At 40.8% G+C, this 19,079-nt stretch overlaps 1 protein-coding gene across 1 annotated transcript in view; it reads right to left on the reverse strand.

The window, feature by feature from the left end:
- si:ch1073-13h15.3 (all-trans-retinol 13,14-reductase) overlaps positions 1-19,079 on the reverse strand; it is a 68,684-nt gene that overhangs the window by 16,125 nt on the left and 33,480 nt on the right. The window contains exons 5-10 of the mRNA XM_052038394.1: positions 10,699-10,881; positions 6,903-7,144; positions 4,988-5,183; positions 3,347-3,544; positions 2,125-2,244; positions 918-1,056 (exon numbers count right to left, since the gene is read on the reverse strand). Coding sequence (XP_051894354.1) covers positions 918-1,056; positions 2,125-2,244; positions 3,347-3,544; positions 4,988-5,183; positions 6,903-7,144; positions 10,699-10,881 — 1,078 coding nt within the window. The remainder of the gene's footprint in view (positions 1-917; positions 1,057-2,124; positions 2,245-3,346; positions 3,545-4,987; positions 5,184-6,902; positions 7,145-10,698; positions 10,882-19,079) is intronic.

A 19,079-nucleotide genomic window follows, 5' to 3' on the forward strand; every position in this document is an offset into this window, starting at 1 on the left:
GAGAAAAGAAGCAAATGACATGTTGAACTCTCCATGTAAGTTGTCCCCACCCACCAGGATCATACTTACGTGCAGGCAACTTCAAGGCAAGACTTAGTGAATGCAGTTAGCTCTGACCTGATTGATGAGGACCATGGAACACAGGGTTACCCATCCATAAATGGTAAGCCCCACTCATTGAAATGTTTAGGTAGCCTTTATGCCACGTAACTCCCAGATGAAATTAGTGTTAGTACCACCAAAGAGTTTGAATCACACTAATAAAATATATAAAAGTTATTATATTTTAAAAGAACTTTAAACAGAAAATACACTTAAAAACAACTAAATATATTTAAGTTAATTCAGTTAATACAAAAAAAATTAACCATAATATACCTCTCTCCCTCACAACCCTTCCTCTCCAATGAAATAATGTGCAGGTCTAACCAATTTCCCACCAGAGCTATTGGGAAACTACGGGATGTTGTAACTCGGTTGCTGATTAGGTTTAGAGCAAAATCAGAATGACTGTGACACGGACAACTCTGATAGTTCCCACATGCTGATACAGGAGTCGTGAACCTCCAGAAATCATGTGGGGAACTGCCAGCACTTCTCATGAAAATCCAAGCCATTGGAGATGATAGAAGAAGGCTCAAAGGAGGAAGAAAGGGATGGAGAAGCAATATGTTTTAGGGAGGAAATCCTAGGTGTAGGAACAGAAACTGATGAGTGTTGGACTTGAAATTTTGGAGTGGGATTGGCTTGCCTTTACAAGTGCTGCTTTTACTGTGCATCTTTGTTATTGACACTGGTGCACACAACAGAATAGTGTTGCATACCCCAGAACACCTCCACCGCCACTCCCCTCAACCTTGCACAATGTTCAATTGCTGGCATTGGAACTGACATAAGTGGATGTTGCAGTGACTTACAACTCATCCAGGTTGTTGTTTTGATAAATCCAATAATTGGTTGCCTTCAATCCTAACTCTTCTTTTGTACCTTTGAGACCAACGAACACAAGGAATGATCCCATGCTGTGCTGTACCATGCCAAGTTGTGACTGAATGGCTACATAGGGAAAAAAAAGATTACTGATCAGCATTCATGGACCAAGTTTTCTTGAGTGGAGTCTGCCACCCATACTCACCACTTGCATTCCCCAATGTCCCGTTCTTACCTGCTCCAGATCTGTATGGCAGATCTTGCTGGTAGGAGCCATTTTGAAGCTGAGCAGTAAGGCTCTGAGCATTGACATGGTCTCAGCTGGTGTGACCAAATCCTGTTGAGTGCACCAAAACAAGCCCTGCCCACAAAACGCTCAGGAAACTTGTGGCATTCAGCAAAGTCTCATCACAGCCTTTATTGGATGCCAAAGGCGCAAGAATTTTCAATGCTTCTGAATGTCCCTAACATTGGTCAACATTTAAAGGCAATTAATAATATAATAAGCGATCAAGAAATTAAATAAACCTTTTCTATATAAAATCACCTAAATAATTTTAAATACTTTGAAATATTTTTAAAAATGGCAAACACAAAGAGTTAAAAATCTATCTTATTTCAATCTTAGCTTCCTCTTTAAAAGCTGTACAATTTCCATTTAAGTAAATGGGTTTGCAGATGCTGGGCCAGATCTAGTTTGGTGTAGAAAGAGGCAGCAGATTCCCTGGTGCTGAGTAATGTCAGCAAGCTCCTGTTCCACTATTGGACTATGGAGATTCTAGTGGTGGGACATAGTCAGGAAATCTCCAATGGGACACAACTAATAAGTTTGGGATATCCACACTCAGGAGAGAGTTCTGAACCTGCTGGTGCTAAATGCTGCAGTTCCACATAGAACTTTTCATAACTAAACAATATATGGCCTGTCCTGTTGCATTCTATTGCGTGGTGGAAAGAAAAATAATCAGGATATTTAATAATTTGTTGATGTCTTCAGTAATAGCATTTGCTAATGGAGTCGAGTGAACTTAGAAATATGCTTTTGCCTATGTGACAACATTGACTATAAAGATCAACTGTTTATCAGCCTTGTGCTGCAGAGCTGAAAAGTATAGATATTCCAGGTGAAGAAAATTCATCCTGATACAATAAGATATGTTTGCCACAGTAAGATAAAGTAGATTATTTTCTTACCAGGTTTGGCTTGGATTTCTTTTGGTAAAAGATGTTCGTAGGTGTTGTATATTCCAGCATCAGAGATCACTGAAGATGCATAAATACATATTTCCTCTTGCCCTTTATTTACAGCCACACCTACAAGAACATATGGTTATAGTAAATAAAACTCATGAGAAAGCTCATAGCCGTTGATATTATTTTCCCTAAAAGTAAATTTTACAAGGCTGAAGAGACCAACTGAAGTGAAAACTGCAACTTTCGATCTGCTCTAGCTCAAATTCTTGACCAATTAGCCATGTTGTAATCATGTAGATGAAAACACAACGAGTAGATGAGTTTGTTGGTGTGGGTGTGAATTTTCTGAGAAAATCGAAAGACCTGACTTTCTAACAGTGCAGATAGGAACTCATTAACAGGGTAAAAATGCATAAAGGAAATAAAATCTTTCCACTCCGTCCATTTAATCTGACGTGTACTTTTGCAATTAATGCCTCTATTTTCATTTATGTTTACCTTGTCTGTGGAAAACATTGCCAAATAAATCTCTGTTTGGTGATGAACCACGTTTATGAAGAGCTGGTGTCTTCACTTTTATTTAAGCTCATCAGCAGCCAATTGATGAGGTAGAAAGATGGTGTCTTGTGCATGACTGATGATTTCAAATTGGAGCAATATCAAATCCTCTGCAGGAGAGTGCAGACACAAAGAAGCATTTCCCTTCTCTGCATAAAATAATGCTTCATTTTAAAAAGGAAAGGCAGATAGAATTGGAGCAGAAGTTAACAGGTTAATCTATCATTGGATCAGCATGTTCATGTGCTGAACTCTCTCCATATGCCATACTTGGAGCTTTGAATGCCACTGGTAGATTGGATGATGTAGAACCATGGACCATGACTTCCCTGCAACTGATGGTGCTGTAGATTCCACTGATGCAAATTTGGCTCCATAAGTTACTAACAATGTCAATTTACACTTGAGTTTGAGTTTACACCAGAGTTTGCACTCTTAGTATTTGTATCATTCTTTAGTTCGAGTGAAAAGTTGCCCATTTGAGCAGGGTAGCTCAAAGATGAAATGCAACTCTTTTTGAGATGAAGAAGGAATTGACCAGTTGACAGGACCAAAGTGGAATAGGCTATTAATAGACATAGTTTCATGAAGGCTACATTGTTCTTCCTTTGTGGGCAGGAAGGGTCAGAGAAGAGGTAGTGAAAAGGTTTGGCTTTAAACTCACCACAGGCTTTTCCATCTTTGTTAATTAAGATTCGTTGCACAGGAGCACGCACAAGAACAGCTCCGCCTGCTCTCTGGATAACTGGAATACAATGGAAAGCAATCTGGCTAGCCCCTCCTTTGGGATACCATGCACCACGCTTATAGTGGTGTACCAGTAACGCATTCATTACAAAGCTGGTGTCTTTGGGTGGAACACCTAGAGAGGCAAAGAGACTGTGATTCCTACCATAAATAATCTGTACATTCATGCAATAATTTCCTTCTTTCTGAAATCATTACTCCATAAACATAACTTTGCAAGCGTATATTAAACTCCACAATTGAACAGAATTGCAAATTGACCGGAATTTTAGCCTACATCTATAGTACGGATTTGCTGATCGATGTCTCATCTTTAGACGGTTATATTTAGAAATTTCTCTGCATGACATGGGTATGGAACTCTCAACTGTCTAGAAATCCACCCCTGATGTGCTTCACTAAATGTGATATTTGGCAGTGATTACATGTTCTACCCTGCTTCTGAAATTTAATTTCATTGAATTCAATGAAAATGAATTTCAAACTTAAAAAATGCAGCTGCAACTCTATAACACATTTTTCACTTTTGACCAGGGATGAACATCAATGAAAATATGTTTTAATGATACCTTGTCTGCGATTTTAGCCATTAAGAGGCACATTCACATCAGTTGCTAATATTGCACAGCACAGACTTTAGGTATGAATTATTTTTATCGAAATTACTGTTACCTGATTCATTGTTTTTGTAAAATCAATAATCTGCTCCAAGCAATAGCTAACTAATGAAAATGAAGCAGTAGTTTATTTTGGAAGATCATCAACTATAATTAAAATCTACTGACAAGGACCCGTGGTGTTAAAAATTGTTAATTTTCTCTATAATACTTGCTAGAACTTTGGAGAAATTATTTAACAGGAGGAGAGCTCAGAGACAACAGCGTCTGGCAGGGTAAGGACATCTACATTTAAATTATTTCTTCTGCAATCAATTAGCCTGAGCAGTTGACTTTAAATCCCACAGAAGTGGGAAAGTAATTAAATACATGTATAAAGAGATTAAAATCTAGAATTTGAGAACAAATGTTATTGTTAATAATAAACAAGAAACATTTATTAATGCCTAACCCTGTCCGGCTAACATGTGACTTTAGATGGATAACAACATGGCTGAATTTTAACTGCCTTCTGAAATGGCCAAGCAAGCCAATTCAAGGGAAGTTAGCGAGGGACAATAAAAACTGGCCTTGCATATTCAGAGACAGCAGTTTACAAGGAGATGTTTGGGCAAGACTTGGCGAGTATCGGCAGTGCATCCTGCAGCATGTGGAACAATGCACTGAGAGTGGATAGGTCTGCTGACCCACTGCATTAAGTATGCACAATGAAAGAAAAATAAAAATTTGTTTTGCTATGGATTTCTGGAAGTGAGCACACTCTTAAATCCACTGATGAATAAAAACAAAATGAACTGTAAAGATAGACAAGATGTCAACTGAATCAGCACCTGAAAGGCATAAATAGGCTCATGTGATCATCTTAGAATTTATTCCTATCTGAGATCTTACAGTTATAGCAGACAAGAAGAGAAGGGGGGAACATAAAAGCATTCTCTTACCAGTGAACATGTAGCAAAAGACGGCTCTTAGATCTGGGTTTTCTGTCAGCTCATTAACAATATGAGTAACGCTTGTGCTTGCAACCTTAAATATTGTGGAGATCCAATGGATAATGCCAGTGCTGACAAGAAATTTGGCCAAAGGAAAGGGAATCATTTTCAGGATAGCCATCAGGGGTACATGTTTTGAAGCTTGCTGCAACATCAATAAAAATGATCGCATTTACTATTCGTGGAACTGAAGGAATGATCACATTTCTAGGACATTCAGAAGCAATTTATTTAACAAAAGATCACCACACTTTCCCTTCAAGTAGATATGCACTGAACAAGTCATTGGATGGGATATTTCTCATGTACCAGTAATTGGGCCAGAACTTGCTGGCATGAGCCTACTGCCCACGATTGATCTGGAGTCACTCTGCACCCAAACATATCTGGCCTAGTGCAGAGGTCCTCACCTGTTGACCTTTGCCATCCCATCCTCCAGCAGTGAGCTATGAGTGGTGGCAAAGCTTTGAACTACACATTGAACAAAGCCCCAATCCCAAGATTCCCCTAAAATTTTTAAACATCCAGCTGTTTAAAATGTCCCTGCATTCTCTGACATTCAGCAACCCTTAGCAACCAGTGAAACAAATTAATTTATTTCAACTTTTGTTGATAAAACACCTTAAGTTAATTAAAGGCACAGCACAAATCACAAGTAATTAAGCAAAAGGAAATTAACATTTTTTCCCCTCTTCCTCGCAGCCTCTACCATCTCCTTGAAGTCAACGGTCTTGAGGACCCTGTGTCAGTCTTCACTCAGCACCAGCACAGGGTCAGGGATTCAATTCCCCAACGGAGAATCTCAGTGAGATGGAGCTCTATGGGAAGTCCACTAGCTGAGTGTCTTGTAACATGGAATCATAGACATTTACTGGACAAAAGGAGGCCATTTAGACCTTCAGGTGCATGCCCCCACTATTACTCAGCAAGTTCCAGTCTCCCTTCCTTGCATGAAGATCATTGAATGACTACCATTTAAATGTGTGAATACTGGCAGTTCTATTCGGTATGAATACTGAATAGAACCGCCAGTATTCAAACATCAGCAAAACCCAGGCCATTATATCTTAGGACTTCATAGATTACTCTTTCAAAGCAGTATGACTATCATTGCTTTCAAAAGATGAAAATGTTTCACTGCTATCCTTTTACTAATTTACTGGAATATGGTTAAGTCTTTTAAAGAGGTTTTTAAATGCCTGATACACATAAAGCGACCACTAGATGGAGTTTAAGGGCCAACTGAGGGACGAATAAAACTGAAAGAATTTCTCGAATACCACTTAGACCAAAATTGCATGGGAAGAGCAAACATTTATGGTAAAATATCCACAAAGTATTTGAACAATTTGCTTTATTTTTGTTTGAAAGACTTTCATGACCAACTGGTATTATGTTAACAAAGAGGAAATTTCTTCGAGGATGATACTTTCTGCATTAAATGCCATTAGTATTGCAGAATCTTACCATGCAATGAAGCCATTTGGCCCACTGTTCTTTCAAAGACCAGTTGCATCCATTCTCATTTTGCTGCTTTCTGTCTGAATTGTTATAAATTTCTTGGCCGAGAATACCTGCCAACTTTCCTCTTCCAATTTATTGATGCAGAAGGTAAGAATCCGGCAAACTCCAGATTCCACCAATAAAACTTTGGTAAATTAAAAGTCTGACATATTGACTGTGAATTAATTGAAAGTTTATATTGTCCATGTTCTTACTTAAACAAGGGGTAAGGGAGGAAGTTATTCCAGAAATGTACTGGGATAAATAGAAATAGAAGGAGGTGATGATTTTTGGAAGAAAAGTCCCTTAGTTTTTCTAACACTAATATATCAATGATACAAATGAATAAATTTAAAATTACCTTTACAAGTGTCATATATTTCTCTATTGCTTGCTCCTCCTGAGGAAATTGCCTCTTCAAGGCATCAATAAACCTTTGCTTGCCCCTGTGAAGTTCGTATTTACGAGAGTTGTCACCTTTACCCAGGATGATATTATCGTACTGATCATCCATTTGAAGCCATTCCACCTGCCCATCAGTGATTTGGTCCATGATGACACGCAGCATTCCACACTCATGCATTTGTCCTATATAATGGACACCTGAGGCCAGAGGAAGGAGTAGGTTAACTTCGTGAATTTTATGCCATAACAACCAAAGGCTCCAGGTTCTCTCATTTCTCGTCTGTGCTATGTTGCCCAATTCATCTCTGCCAGCAGATGGAGCAATAAAGCAGCTTTAATTTTTCTTGGCTGACTGGCTCAGGTGCCAGAGTTCCTGTTTCAGAACTTGAGTCATCGAGTTGTATGGCATAGAAACAGACCCACCATGTTTATGCTGACATTATGCCTATCTATACTAATCTGACTTGCTTGCATTAATTCCATATTCCTCTTATGCCTTGCTCATTGAAGTACCTGTTTAGGTGCTTCAAATGTTGGGCAGCTCATTCCAAATATCAGCTACTATTTGTGTGAAAAACTTACTCCTTGGATTCCCCTTTAAACCTCCTCCTCCTCTCACCTTAAACCTACGCCCTCTAGTTTTAGACACCCCTACCATGGGAAGTAGACACTGGCTATCTACCCTATCTTTACCTCTTTCATGTCACCTCTCAGCCTCCTTTGCTCCAGACATAAGCACAGTAGCCATTCAATAAGATCATGGCTGAACTATTACCTCTGTTCCACTTCCTACATTATACCATAGAACATAGAACATAGAACAGTACAGCACAGGAAAAGGCCCTTCAGCCCACAATGTCTGCGCCAACCATGATGCCCATTTAAACTGCAATCTGCCTGCACGTGGTCTATATCCCTCAATTCCCTACCTGTTCATGTACCTATCAAAATGCCACTCAAGCTCAGACAGCTTGATTTCCTGACTATCCAAAGATCTACCAGTCACTGTCTTGATTATATTCTGCAACTGAGCCTCCACAGACCTCTTGAGTAAAGAACAAAACAAAACAACAAATTTCACGACATATGTCAGTGACAGTAAACCTGATTCTGATTCTGAGATTCAGTCCCTTGTGAGTGAAGAAATGTCTTCTCATCTCTGTCCTGCTTGCTTCCCCTTTATTTTGTGAATGCTGTTTCAGGTTACACAATAAACTTCGGCACAAAATTAAGCCAGACAATTCCTTCTTTCAAAGGTTACTTCTGACCCCATAACCTATCCAGAAAAGTTTGGTTTGAGTGTTATCCTGTGGAAGCTCACTGATAATACCTTAGGCCCCTGCCAAAATCTCAGAGACAGCCAATTAAAGGAGTACACACAAGCCAGAACTTTGAAGACTAACCTTCATAGATTGAGATGGGTGGCACACTGATGTGGCACTTAGTACTGTCCCTCACAGCTCCAGTGACTCAGATTCAATCCTGAGCTCCAATGATCTGTGCATGGGGTTTGCATGTTCTCCCTGTGACCGCATGGCCTTCCCCCAGGTGGTCTAATTCCCTCTCATATCGCTAAGATGTGTGGGTTGGCAGGGTATTTGGTCACTGTAAATTATCCCTAGTATACATGGGTGGCAGGAGAATCAGTGGGAGTTGATGGACATGTAAGCGAATGAGATTGATAGAATTGCTCTCCAAGCTGGTCTAGACTTGATGGGTCAAATGGCCTCCTTCTATGGCATAAGGAAGTATGGGATGATTGCAATAAAGCAATTTGTTTTATGACTAGTGCAGTGAAACACCAATATTATTCAAAATTAATACAACAAACAAATGTACAAAGCAATAATTTGGAATGGATAAATACAAATCATATTACCAGTTTACTATGAAAGAAGCTAGTCGAACATTAACTTCAAATAGTCAGTGTGATTTAACAATGGTAGTCTTGTTACCTCACCAGGTTGCAATCTTACTCAATTTGTTTAAGGGGGTGATAAGGGATTAAATATGCAGATCAGCATTCTCCTCATGAACAAACTTGGTGGGGCAGGTGTCGAAAGACTCAGAAAAGGGAATTAATTGGTTCCTTATTTTCTTGTGTCATAAGAAGCAGGAGAGTTGACCAGAAAACCTCAGCTTTCCTATTCCTTTCATGACCTTGAAGCTGTGAGTTGATGGTGCTTTATGGAGAACAACCCAGCCTTTCTTATTTCCCTTATCTAACTGAACTCCCACAGTTCTGCTCCAATAAATTCACCTCATATCTTCCTTGAAGGCTAGATTTGAATGCAATATTCCAGATAGGGACAAAATCAGTGATGTGCAAAGTTTTAGTCTCATTTACATGTTTTTCGTACTCTCCTTTCTGGAATATTCCATGAACGCATAAACATGACCTCATTATTCCTTTTTTTGCGCTATTTATTTATTTTGTAATTTATAGTAGCTTCATGTCTTTGCACTGTACTGCTGCCGCAAAACAACAAGTTTCGCATCATGAGGTAGTGATAATAAATCTGATTTTGAATCTGATTCTGACCCAGCAGGAGCAGTGGAATGAAATGGACGGAAGAGGCCTAGAAAGCACATTTAGCACCACTGATCAGAGACAAATTTCTAGAAATGTAAGTTTATGTACAGCAGTCTGAACATTGCTATCCAGTCCTTTATCTAATATGTTAATCCACACCTAGCCTCTCTGTTCTTTCCCCAGATTAACAATTGTGCCACATAGTTTAAATGTAATTGTGCCACTCTTTTCATTCTTCTACCAGAATTTATCACTTAGGGCATTTCTGTGTTAATCAGACCAATAATTCTCAATCTGTATTCCTCCTGAAGTCTGCTACTAACTTCTCCACACTTGATAGTACTTCTGCCATCTGGCACCTTCGAGATAATCCCCTGCACATCAAAGTCCAAGCCATTAATGTATCCAGGAGAGCAGTGGTGCTAATACTGACCCCACATTTGTAAAATAGCCACACTTTAGTCCTTTCTGTTTTATTTCAGTTGTTTATTTTCTTATCCTGCCACTCGTGCTGCCATTTATCCTTGCACCAATTCTGCTGACAAGTTCAATATGTGGTACTTTTAATAAAATCTTTTTAGGTCCCTATTATGTCCCCTGCTGATCTATTCCCCGACAGAATCTATCACTAAGACCACAAAATTGTTTTCCAAACTAAGAGTCATCTCCTTCAATGCATTTACAGCCACATGTTCCAAGATCCAAAGCTGTAAAATGCATGTTTCCTTCACTACCTGTGCATTAGTTCTTCACTCCATGACCTCTGATGGTTTACTATCCTGAAACAAATTTATACACCCCTTGTTGGGCTTGTGTGTTGCTGCTTCTGCAGCCACCTCCAGTCCTAGTCCCAGCTCTGCCATCCTCCTGCCTCTGGCCTTCTGTGCAATGCACCTTCCTCAGTTTAGGGTAGAACTTTCAGAAATTTTGCTCCTGTTCCTTTAAACTCTTTTCTGATCCTCTTCACCTCATCCCTGAAGCTACTTCAAAGCTCTGGCTTCAGGCACATTTCATCTCCTTCTCTTGTTCTGCGTGCACATGCTCGTTCCATGTGAAGTTTCAAGGAACACAGATCATGCAACTTTTCATTCTCTCTCATTAAAGGGCATGTCTGCTCATCAAATGACTGAACCAACTTATTTTACATTAGAAAGAAGTGATAAAGCCACCAAACAATGTATTCGAAGAGCTCTGTAGATACATTTGGGAAATGGCTTACCAACATCAAACTCAAATCCGTTTTCAATGAATGTGTGACAACAGCCTCCAGCCTGGTCATGTTGCTCCAGCACCAGAACACGTTTGGCAGCCTTGGCCAGCACTGCTGCCACTGTAAGTCCTCCAATTCCACTGCCAATCACGATGGCATCAAGACGAGCGGGCACTCTGTTTGTGGTAAAGCCTGAAAAGACAGGATGCAGTAGACATTTTAACACTGACTGCTGTGGCAACTTTGCTTTGGGTTAAAGGAGTTCAGGAGTCAGAACTGTGAAACCCTTCCCAGTTTCCTGATGTCCAAAAGCATTCATTCCCTATCATATAACTGGGCTCCATTAGTGGTTCTGTGTTACTGAGTGAAGCAATGTTAATGGTCAAAATTTATCATTTTTGGAAATAGATGGTGCATAAAAGAACTTATTAAAAACTTAGTAAGATTCATAACACATATAATTTAAGGATGATTAATAGGATCTCAATGAATCAGTTTCACAGGAAGCAAATTATATTGAGATGGAGAATTCTTTGCCAGTGGAAATAGGGATGGAATATTTTTGGGCTCCCTTTTATGCTTTCCACCAGTGGTTTTTCAGACTCTCTCTTAGCCTCCTTAATTTTCTTTTTAAATCACGTGTGAACAGTACGTAATCACCCTGGTTCTCTCTTGTGAAGAGACATCTCCAGGTATAACCAGGCATCTTTCCTCTGCTCTATTTTACTTCCTACCTTCTTGGTTACCCAGCTGCTCTGGCTTTAATTTCCCTACCATTCTCTCTGATGGGAATGTATCTAGACTGTAACTTAAAGACATTTATTGTTCCAGATTCACACTTATATTACTGATAACCGGTGAAAGGTTTAATTAGCTTTACTCAAACTCTTCTTGCAAATTATTGCAGCTGGACTCTTGATTGCTACAGGATCACCTCCATTTTCCACTTCACCAGTTCTGTGGCATCTTAGTTATTGGTACTGAGCCAATCAGGTATCAGAGGAGCATGGAATTGATTCATCCTGATAGTTCATAAAAAGCTCTCACTCCCCAGTTCATTGTCCTAATTTAGGCCTCTAATTACTAAAGTAACAGCCAGCTCTTCTGCCTGCGGCCAAGGCCTTGTATGCCAGTGGAGGTTTCTCAGAGTGGACATTGTTTTTTATCTCAATACAACTAGATGTCTTGTTGCTCCCAAATTATTGTTCGTTTGAGACCTTAAGTCTTGCTAAAGGGAGCTAACCTTCAATTTATCACTGCTGCTTAATGGGAATGTTACTTATGGAACACAGTATTATTTCTTATCTTACACTGCTCTGGTCTGTGGTTATGTTCACTTCACAGTTTAATTGCCACCAATGGCTCCACAAAACTGATCCTGATTCATAATTCTGTAATCAATCAATTAATCCATGGAGATTCACTGCCTCAGTTAAATCATTATCAATCTCTTGGCTTGTGTTTCCTTAGAATTCTCAGAGAGCATCATGAACCATTATTTGCCCTTGTATGTGACAACCTCCAGATACTTATTCAAACTGAAAATACTGTCCATTTTCTTGTTTGGGGTGGTTGTTTTTAACCATTTGACTACCACAGGTCTCCTGTTGTTCAATTAGAGTTTTTCATGCCAATTTTCGATTGCAGTTTGCCCAGGCCAGATCTTAACTCATCCCTTTGAAATTAGCTCTTCCCTAATAAACATTGTTTAACCTGGGCATTGAAGAACTTGATGATTTTTCCCATAGCTTATTCTAAACCTTTTGTTATTATGATTTCTACTTCCTAGGTGTTCTCCCACTGATACCTTCTTCACTTAGCTTGATTCTATATTTCCCAGAGCCAAGTTCAGCAATGTTGTCTTCTTCATTGAGGCAGAAAGTATTGATTCAAGAAAGTTTTTCTGAACAGAGGTCAGGAACTCTTTTACACCTTTGCTTCTTATGTTACAGTCTACATTTGGATAATTGAATTGGCCATTATCACTTCTTCTTCTTGGGTAGTCCCTTAGGATCAAGGATGACTTGCTTCTACTCCGGTATCGCGGGTTCGATAGTGACTGATTAGATCAATGGAACTGGAGACTCTTCCACAGATGGAACAGTACGTGTCTGATGGGGTGGACAGGCGGGTAGTTTATGAGGTACTGCACTCCTTCCACCACTTCTGCAGGGCTTCTCTGTGGCCTTGATGCATGGGCCTGAGGTTCTTCATACAATATGGTGGGTGGTTCAGTTAGCAATTGTTAGACATAGGACTTCCTTCAGGAATTGTATACAGATGTGTAGACATTTCAACGGAACCTACCTACTGTGGTTACCCTGACCCGTACATCCCTTTATCATGGCGAACACACGACCTAGTGCTTGTGTGATTCTTAACTTGAGACAAACTAAGTTCCCCAATTGGTTCCACTTGTCTACACATGTCTGATAGTCTCAAAGTTAAACAGAGATTAAAGAATGCAATGTATGCTGCGGTGTGCTTGCAGGGGAAAAGACAGTGAAATGCCATGAAAATCATAACTACTATCTTTAAACACAGGCACCTTCAACAGCAAGGATCTGATGTGAAACACCAAATCCTGAAGCACAGTCACATCAGGGTGGCTAGAATCCAAATAACAATATAATGTCTGCTGTAAGGCATCAAAGAAGAGGATGTGGTCAAACACATGGAGCAACGTTTTATTGCTACTACCGCTATATTCTTGTAGAAAGCCAGATTAGATAGTATATAGGTCCACATAGGGATGTATCTGTGGGAGGAAAGGAATTATTGGCGTTTCAGGTTGAAACCCTGCACCAATCCTGATGCAGAGTTTTGACCTGAAACATCAACAATTCCTTTCCTCCCACAAATGCTGCTTGACCCGCTGAGTTCCTCCATCAGATTGTTGGTTGCTCCAGATTCCAGCATCTGCAGTCTCTTGTGTCTCCACATAGAGATGTGCTTTTGTAGTAGCCTAGAGTTTTGGATAGGGATCCTGAGTGAAGGGTCTTTTGTTGAGGTTTTCGGTAATTAGACTTTGGCCTTCCTTGGACAGATGTCTGTCCAGGATGTGTTAGGGATTTTTAAACACTGGATAGCAGGTATTAAAACAAATGAGAATCAGTGTTCAAACAAAACCTGTTCAAATGTAAACTACAAGTAATGGGTTTGAAATGAAAAGGACAGCTTTGTAAACAAACAATATGGTCAACAGAACAGATGCAGCTGGTGCACAGCCAAAGGCCACTCAAGAGATATGGTTAGTAAAATGACATGACCGTGAGTCATTCTCATCTGCATCAGCCAAATGTCAGACAATGGGGCTATGATAAGTGGCCTTCATCAAACCAGGAATCTGACATCTTCAACTAAGTTATTTTGCCCATTGTGACTGAGATCAAGGAAGTTTGCAGACCAGACTTATTTTTCACTTAGCACATCAAACGTGGTCAGAGGCATATTTGTTCTGTCTATCAATAATTGAGAATTTTGTGTATCCAGAGAGTTAGGCCCTCACAACACTAATTTTCAGTGTCTGGGGTTTCTGTCCTCAAAAAATCTTGGACCAGCTATATGAATTGCTTAGTCCCAGCAAAGTGTTTGAACAGTCAGAGGTGTTTGGTCAGTTACAGTGTACTCCCATTATAAATATATAATTCAGTGGAACCAATGGGCAGGCATGGTAGTGTAGTGGTTAGCATAACACTATTACAGCACCAGCAATCTGGGTTCAATTTCAGCTGCTGTCTGTAAGGAGTTTGTACGTTCTCCCTGTGTCTACGTGGGATTCCTCCAGGTGTTCCAGTTTCATCCTACGTTCCAAAGACGTATGGGTTAAGAAGTTGTGGGCGTGCTATGTTGGCGCCAGAAGCATGGCGACACTTGTGGGCTGCCCCCAGAACACTCTACACAAAAGATGCATTTCATTGTGTGTTTCAATGTACATGTGACTAATAAAGAAATCTTATCTTATCTTATCATTTGTCAGACATAAAATATTAAAGTAAATAATGTCCTTGTAGCTCTTGAAATTGTATCCTGTCACCTGCTGTTATCTTTTTTCTTAAGAAAATAAAAACTCAATGTACTTTGAGTTCAAGATGATTTTCCTGTTCCTCCAGAGTGTCTCCAAGAGAGAGAATGTTCCTCAGAATGCCTGGTGCTGAATAAAGAGCTTTTATATCTACAGCTCCAGTCTCCGTGTGGCTCATTCGTTCTTGTCTTGACCACACCCTCTCACCCATTTCACACAAAGGCAACCCGTCAAACAGTGCATTGCTACAGGCGCAACTTACAATTTGGCTTTGGGGATTAGCAAAAGGTAATTCTATAGTTTTCTGCACGGCTGTGCCATTTGCACATGTTATGGTTCAATTTATGAAAAAGGTGATATCAAAATCCTTCGTCACTTGCAGCATGTTATAACCATAGAACCAGCAATTACGTTTATGCAACTATAAGTGCAATGCATCGCCTTTACAATGAAAACTGACAAGCCCTACCTCCTGAATTGTTGCAAGACTTGATTAAATCCTGTCCCCACATTTACCAGCTGCCAAAGGTGTCCTGGAGATTGAATGTCTATGAATCATTCATAAGCATTCAGAAACACGTAAGAATTATTAAAATTAAAAATCTTAAATTTTAAAATGTAAAAAATAAACAAAATACTTAAAATAACACAGGACAATGAAAAGCAATGACATACATTCAAATCAAGTACTTTAAATAATAATAGAGAAGACAGCTTGTTCTTAGAGTCATAGAGTCCTACAGCATGGCAACAGGCCCTTCAGCACAACTGGTCCATGGCAACCAAGATTTCCATCTAAGCTAGTACCACCTGCCCACATTTGGCCCAGTCCCTCTAAACCTTTCCTATCTATGTGCCTGTCCAAGTACCTTTTAAACGTTGTTAACGTACCTTTCACAACCACTTCCTCTGGCAGTTCATTCCATATACTGACCACTCTCTGGGTGAAAAAGTTGCCCCTCAGGTTCCTATTAAGTCTCTCCCCTCTCACCTTAAACCTATACCCTCTAGTTCTTGATTCCGCAACCCTGGGAAAAAAACTGTGTCCATTCACCACATCTATGCCCTTTCTTGTGGCAGGCTTAATTGACACAGGTTTATCAGGCAGATTTTCCACAGATTGGAATATCCGCAGAAGTTTGTGTTCCTTTGGAGGACAACACAGTGCCGTTATCCCAGGATTGGTTGTCCACAGGTAAAAAGTGATTATTCTGAATGGAAGTGTCAGCTTTTAAATGTAAGATTTAAACATGGGTCGGAAACGTTGGCTACACAGTGCCCATCTTTTAGGTATTAACTGTTCTACTTCAAAACCTGGGCCTCTGTACCTCCCCCTGCAACTGGATCCTCAGCTTCCTTATTGGGAGACCATGCAGAGGATCTATCTTGGGCCCAACACATTGATGCAATTACGTAGAAGGCACACCAGCAACTCTCATTCATTAGGAGTTTGAGAAGATTTGGTATGTCACCAAAGACTTTTGCAAATTTCTACAGATGTACAGTGGAGCCAGAGGCCATGGTACATATTGATACCAACGACATAGGTAGGGAAAGGAACGAGGTCCTGAAAAGAGACTATAGAGAATTAGGAAGAAAGTTGAGAAGCAGGACCTTAAAGGTAGTAATTTCCAGATTACTGCCTGTGCTAAGCGATAGTGGGTATAGGAACAGAATGAGGAGGAGGTTAAATTCGTGTTTGAGGGATTGGAGCAAGTAGCAGGGATTCAGTTTTCTGGATCATTGGGGCCTCTTTTGGGGCAGGTATGACCTGTTCAAAGAGGACGGGTTGCACTTGAATCCCAGGGGGACCAACATACTGGCTGGGAGGTTTGCTAAGGCTACTGGGGAGAGTTTAAACTAGAATTGATGGGGGGTGGGATCCGTACTGGAGAGACTGGGGAAGAGGTGTTTGGCTCTCAAATAGAGGAGGCTAGGAGTAAGTACCATAGGCAGGTGATAGAGAAGGGATGTGTTCAGACAGGCTTGAGAGTGTCTATTTTAATGCAAGGAGTGTTGTGAACAAGGTGGATGAGCTTAGAGCTTGGATTGATACTTGGAGCTATGATGTGGTGGCCATTACGGAGACTTGGATGGCTCCAGGGCTGGAATGGTTGATTCAAGTGCCGGGTTTTAGATGTTTCAGGAAGGACAGGGAGGGAGGCAAGAGAGGTGGGGGAGTGGCACTGTTGATCAGAGATAGTGTCATGGCTGCAGAAAAAGTGGACGTTGTGGAGGGATTGTCTACGGAGTCTCTGTGGGTGGAGGTTAGGAACAGGAAGGGGTTGATAACTGTGCTGGGTGTTTTTTATAGGCCGCTCAATAGTAACAGGATTATTGAGGAGCAGATAGGGAAGCAGATCCTAGAAAGGTGTGATAATAACAGAGTTGTTGTGATGGGGGACTTTAATTTCCCAAACATCGATTGGCATCTCCATACAGTGAGGGGTTTAGATGGGGTGGAGTTTGTTAGGTGTGTTCAGGAAGGGTTCTTGACACAATATGTGGATAAGCCTACAAGAGGGGAGGTTGTGCTTGATTTGATATTGGGTAATGAACCTGGTCAGGTGTCAGATCTCTCAGTGGGTGAACATTTTGGTGATAGTGATCATAATTCTATCTCCTTTACGTTAGCACTGGAGAGGGATAGGAACAGACAGGCTAGAAAGGTGTTTACTTGGAGTAAAGGAAATTATGAGGCTCTCAGGCAGGAGAATGGAAGATTAAATTGGGAACAGATGTTCTCTGGGAAAAGTACGGAAGATATGTAGCAAATATTCAGGGGATATTTGTGTGGAGCTCTGCGTAGACATGTTCCAATGAGACAGGGGAGTCACGAGAGGATACAGGAACCGTGGTGTACAAAGGCTATAATAAATCTAGTCAAAAGTAAAAGAAAAGCATACAAAAGGTACAGAGAGCTAGGTAATGTTAGAGATCTGGAGGAGTACAAGGCTAAAAGGAAGGAACTTAAGAAGGAGATTAGGAGAGCCAGAAGGGGACATGAGAAGGCCTTGGCGGGCAGGATTAAGGAAAACCCCAAGGCGTTCTACAAGTATGTGAAGAGTAAGAGGATGAAATGTGAAAGGATAGGGCCTATCAAGTGCAGCAGTGGGAAAGTGTGTATGGATCCGGAAGAAATAGCGGAGGTACTTAATGAATACTTTACGTCAGTATTCACCACGGAAAAAGATCTGGGGGATTATAGTGGGGACTTGCAGCAGCCTGAAAAGCTTGAGCATGTAGATATTAGAAAAGAGGTGGTGCTGAAACTTTTGGAAAGCATCAAGTTAGATAAGTCACTGGGACCGGATGAGATGTACCCCAGGATGCTGTGGGAGGTGAGGGAGGAGATTGAGGAGCCTCTGACGATGATCTTTTTGTCGTCCATAGAGACAGAAGAGGTTCCAGAAGATTGGAGGGTTGCGGATATTGTTCCCTTATTCAAGAAGGGGAGTAGGGATAGCCCAGGAAATTATAGACCAGTGAGTCTTACCTCAGTGGTTGGCAAGCTGATGGAGAAGATCCTGAGAGGCAGGATTTATGAACATTTGGAGAGGTATAATATGATTAGGAATAGTCAGCGTGGCTTTGTTAAGGGCAGGTCCTGCCTTACGAGCCTGATTGAATTTTTTGAGGATGTGACTAAGCACATCGATGAAGGGAGAGTAGTAGATGTTGTGTATATGGATTTCAGCAAGGCGTTTGATAAGGTACCCCATGCGAGGCTTATGGAGAAGGTGAGGAAACATGGGATCCAAGGGGACATTGCAGTGTGGATCCAGAACTGGCTGGCCCACAGAAGGCAAAGAGTGGTTGTTGAAGGGTCGTATTCTGAGTGGAGGTCAGTGACCAGTGGTGTACGTCAGGGATCTGTACTGGGACACTTACTCTTTGTGATTTTTATAAACGACCTGGATGAGGAAGTGGAGGGGTGGGTTAGTAAGTTTGTGGATGACACGAAGGTTGGGGGTGTTGTGGATAGTTTGGAGGGCTGTCAGAGGTTACAGAGAGACATAAATAGGATGCAGAGTTGGGCTGAGAAGTGGCAGATGCAGTTCAACCCAGATAAGTTTGAAGTGGATCATTTTGGTAGGTCAAATATGTTGGCGGAATATAGTATTAATGGTAGGACAGTGTGGAGGATCAGAGGGATCTTGGGGTCCGAGTCCATAGGACGCTCAAAGCGGCTGCGCAGGTTGACTCTGTGGTTAAGAAGGCATATGGTGTATTGTCCTTCATCAATCGGGGAATTGAATTTAGGAGCCGTGAGGTGTTGTTGCAGCTATATAGGTCCCTGGTCAGACCCCACTTGGAATACTGTGCTCAGTTCTGGTCGCCTCGCTACAGGAAAGATGTGGAAGCC

The sequence above is a fragment of the Pristis pectinata genome, chromosome 25, assembly GCF_009764475.1.
Source record: "Pristis pectinata isolate sPriPec2 chromosome 25, sPriPec2.1.pri, whole genome shotgun sequence".
Classification (NCBI taxonomy): domain Eukaryota; kingdom Metazoa; phylum Chordata; class Chondrichthyes; order Rhinopristiformes; family Pristidae; genus Pristis; species Pristis pectinata.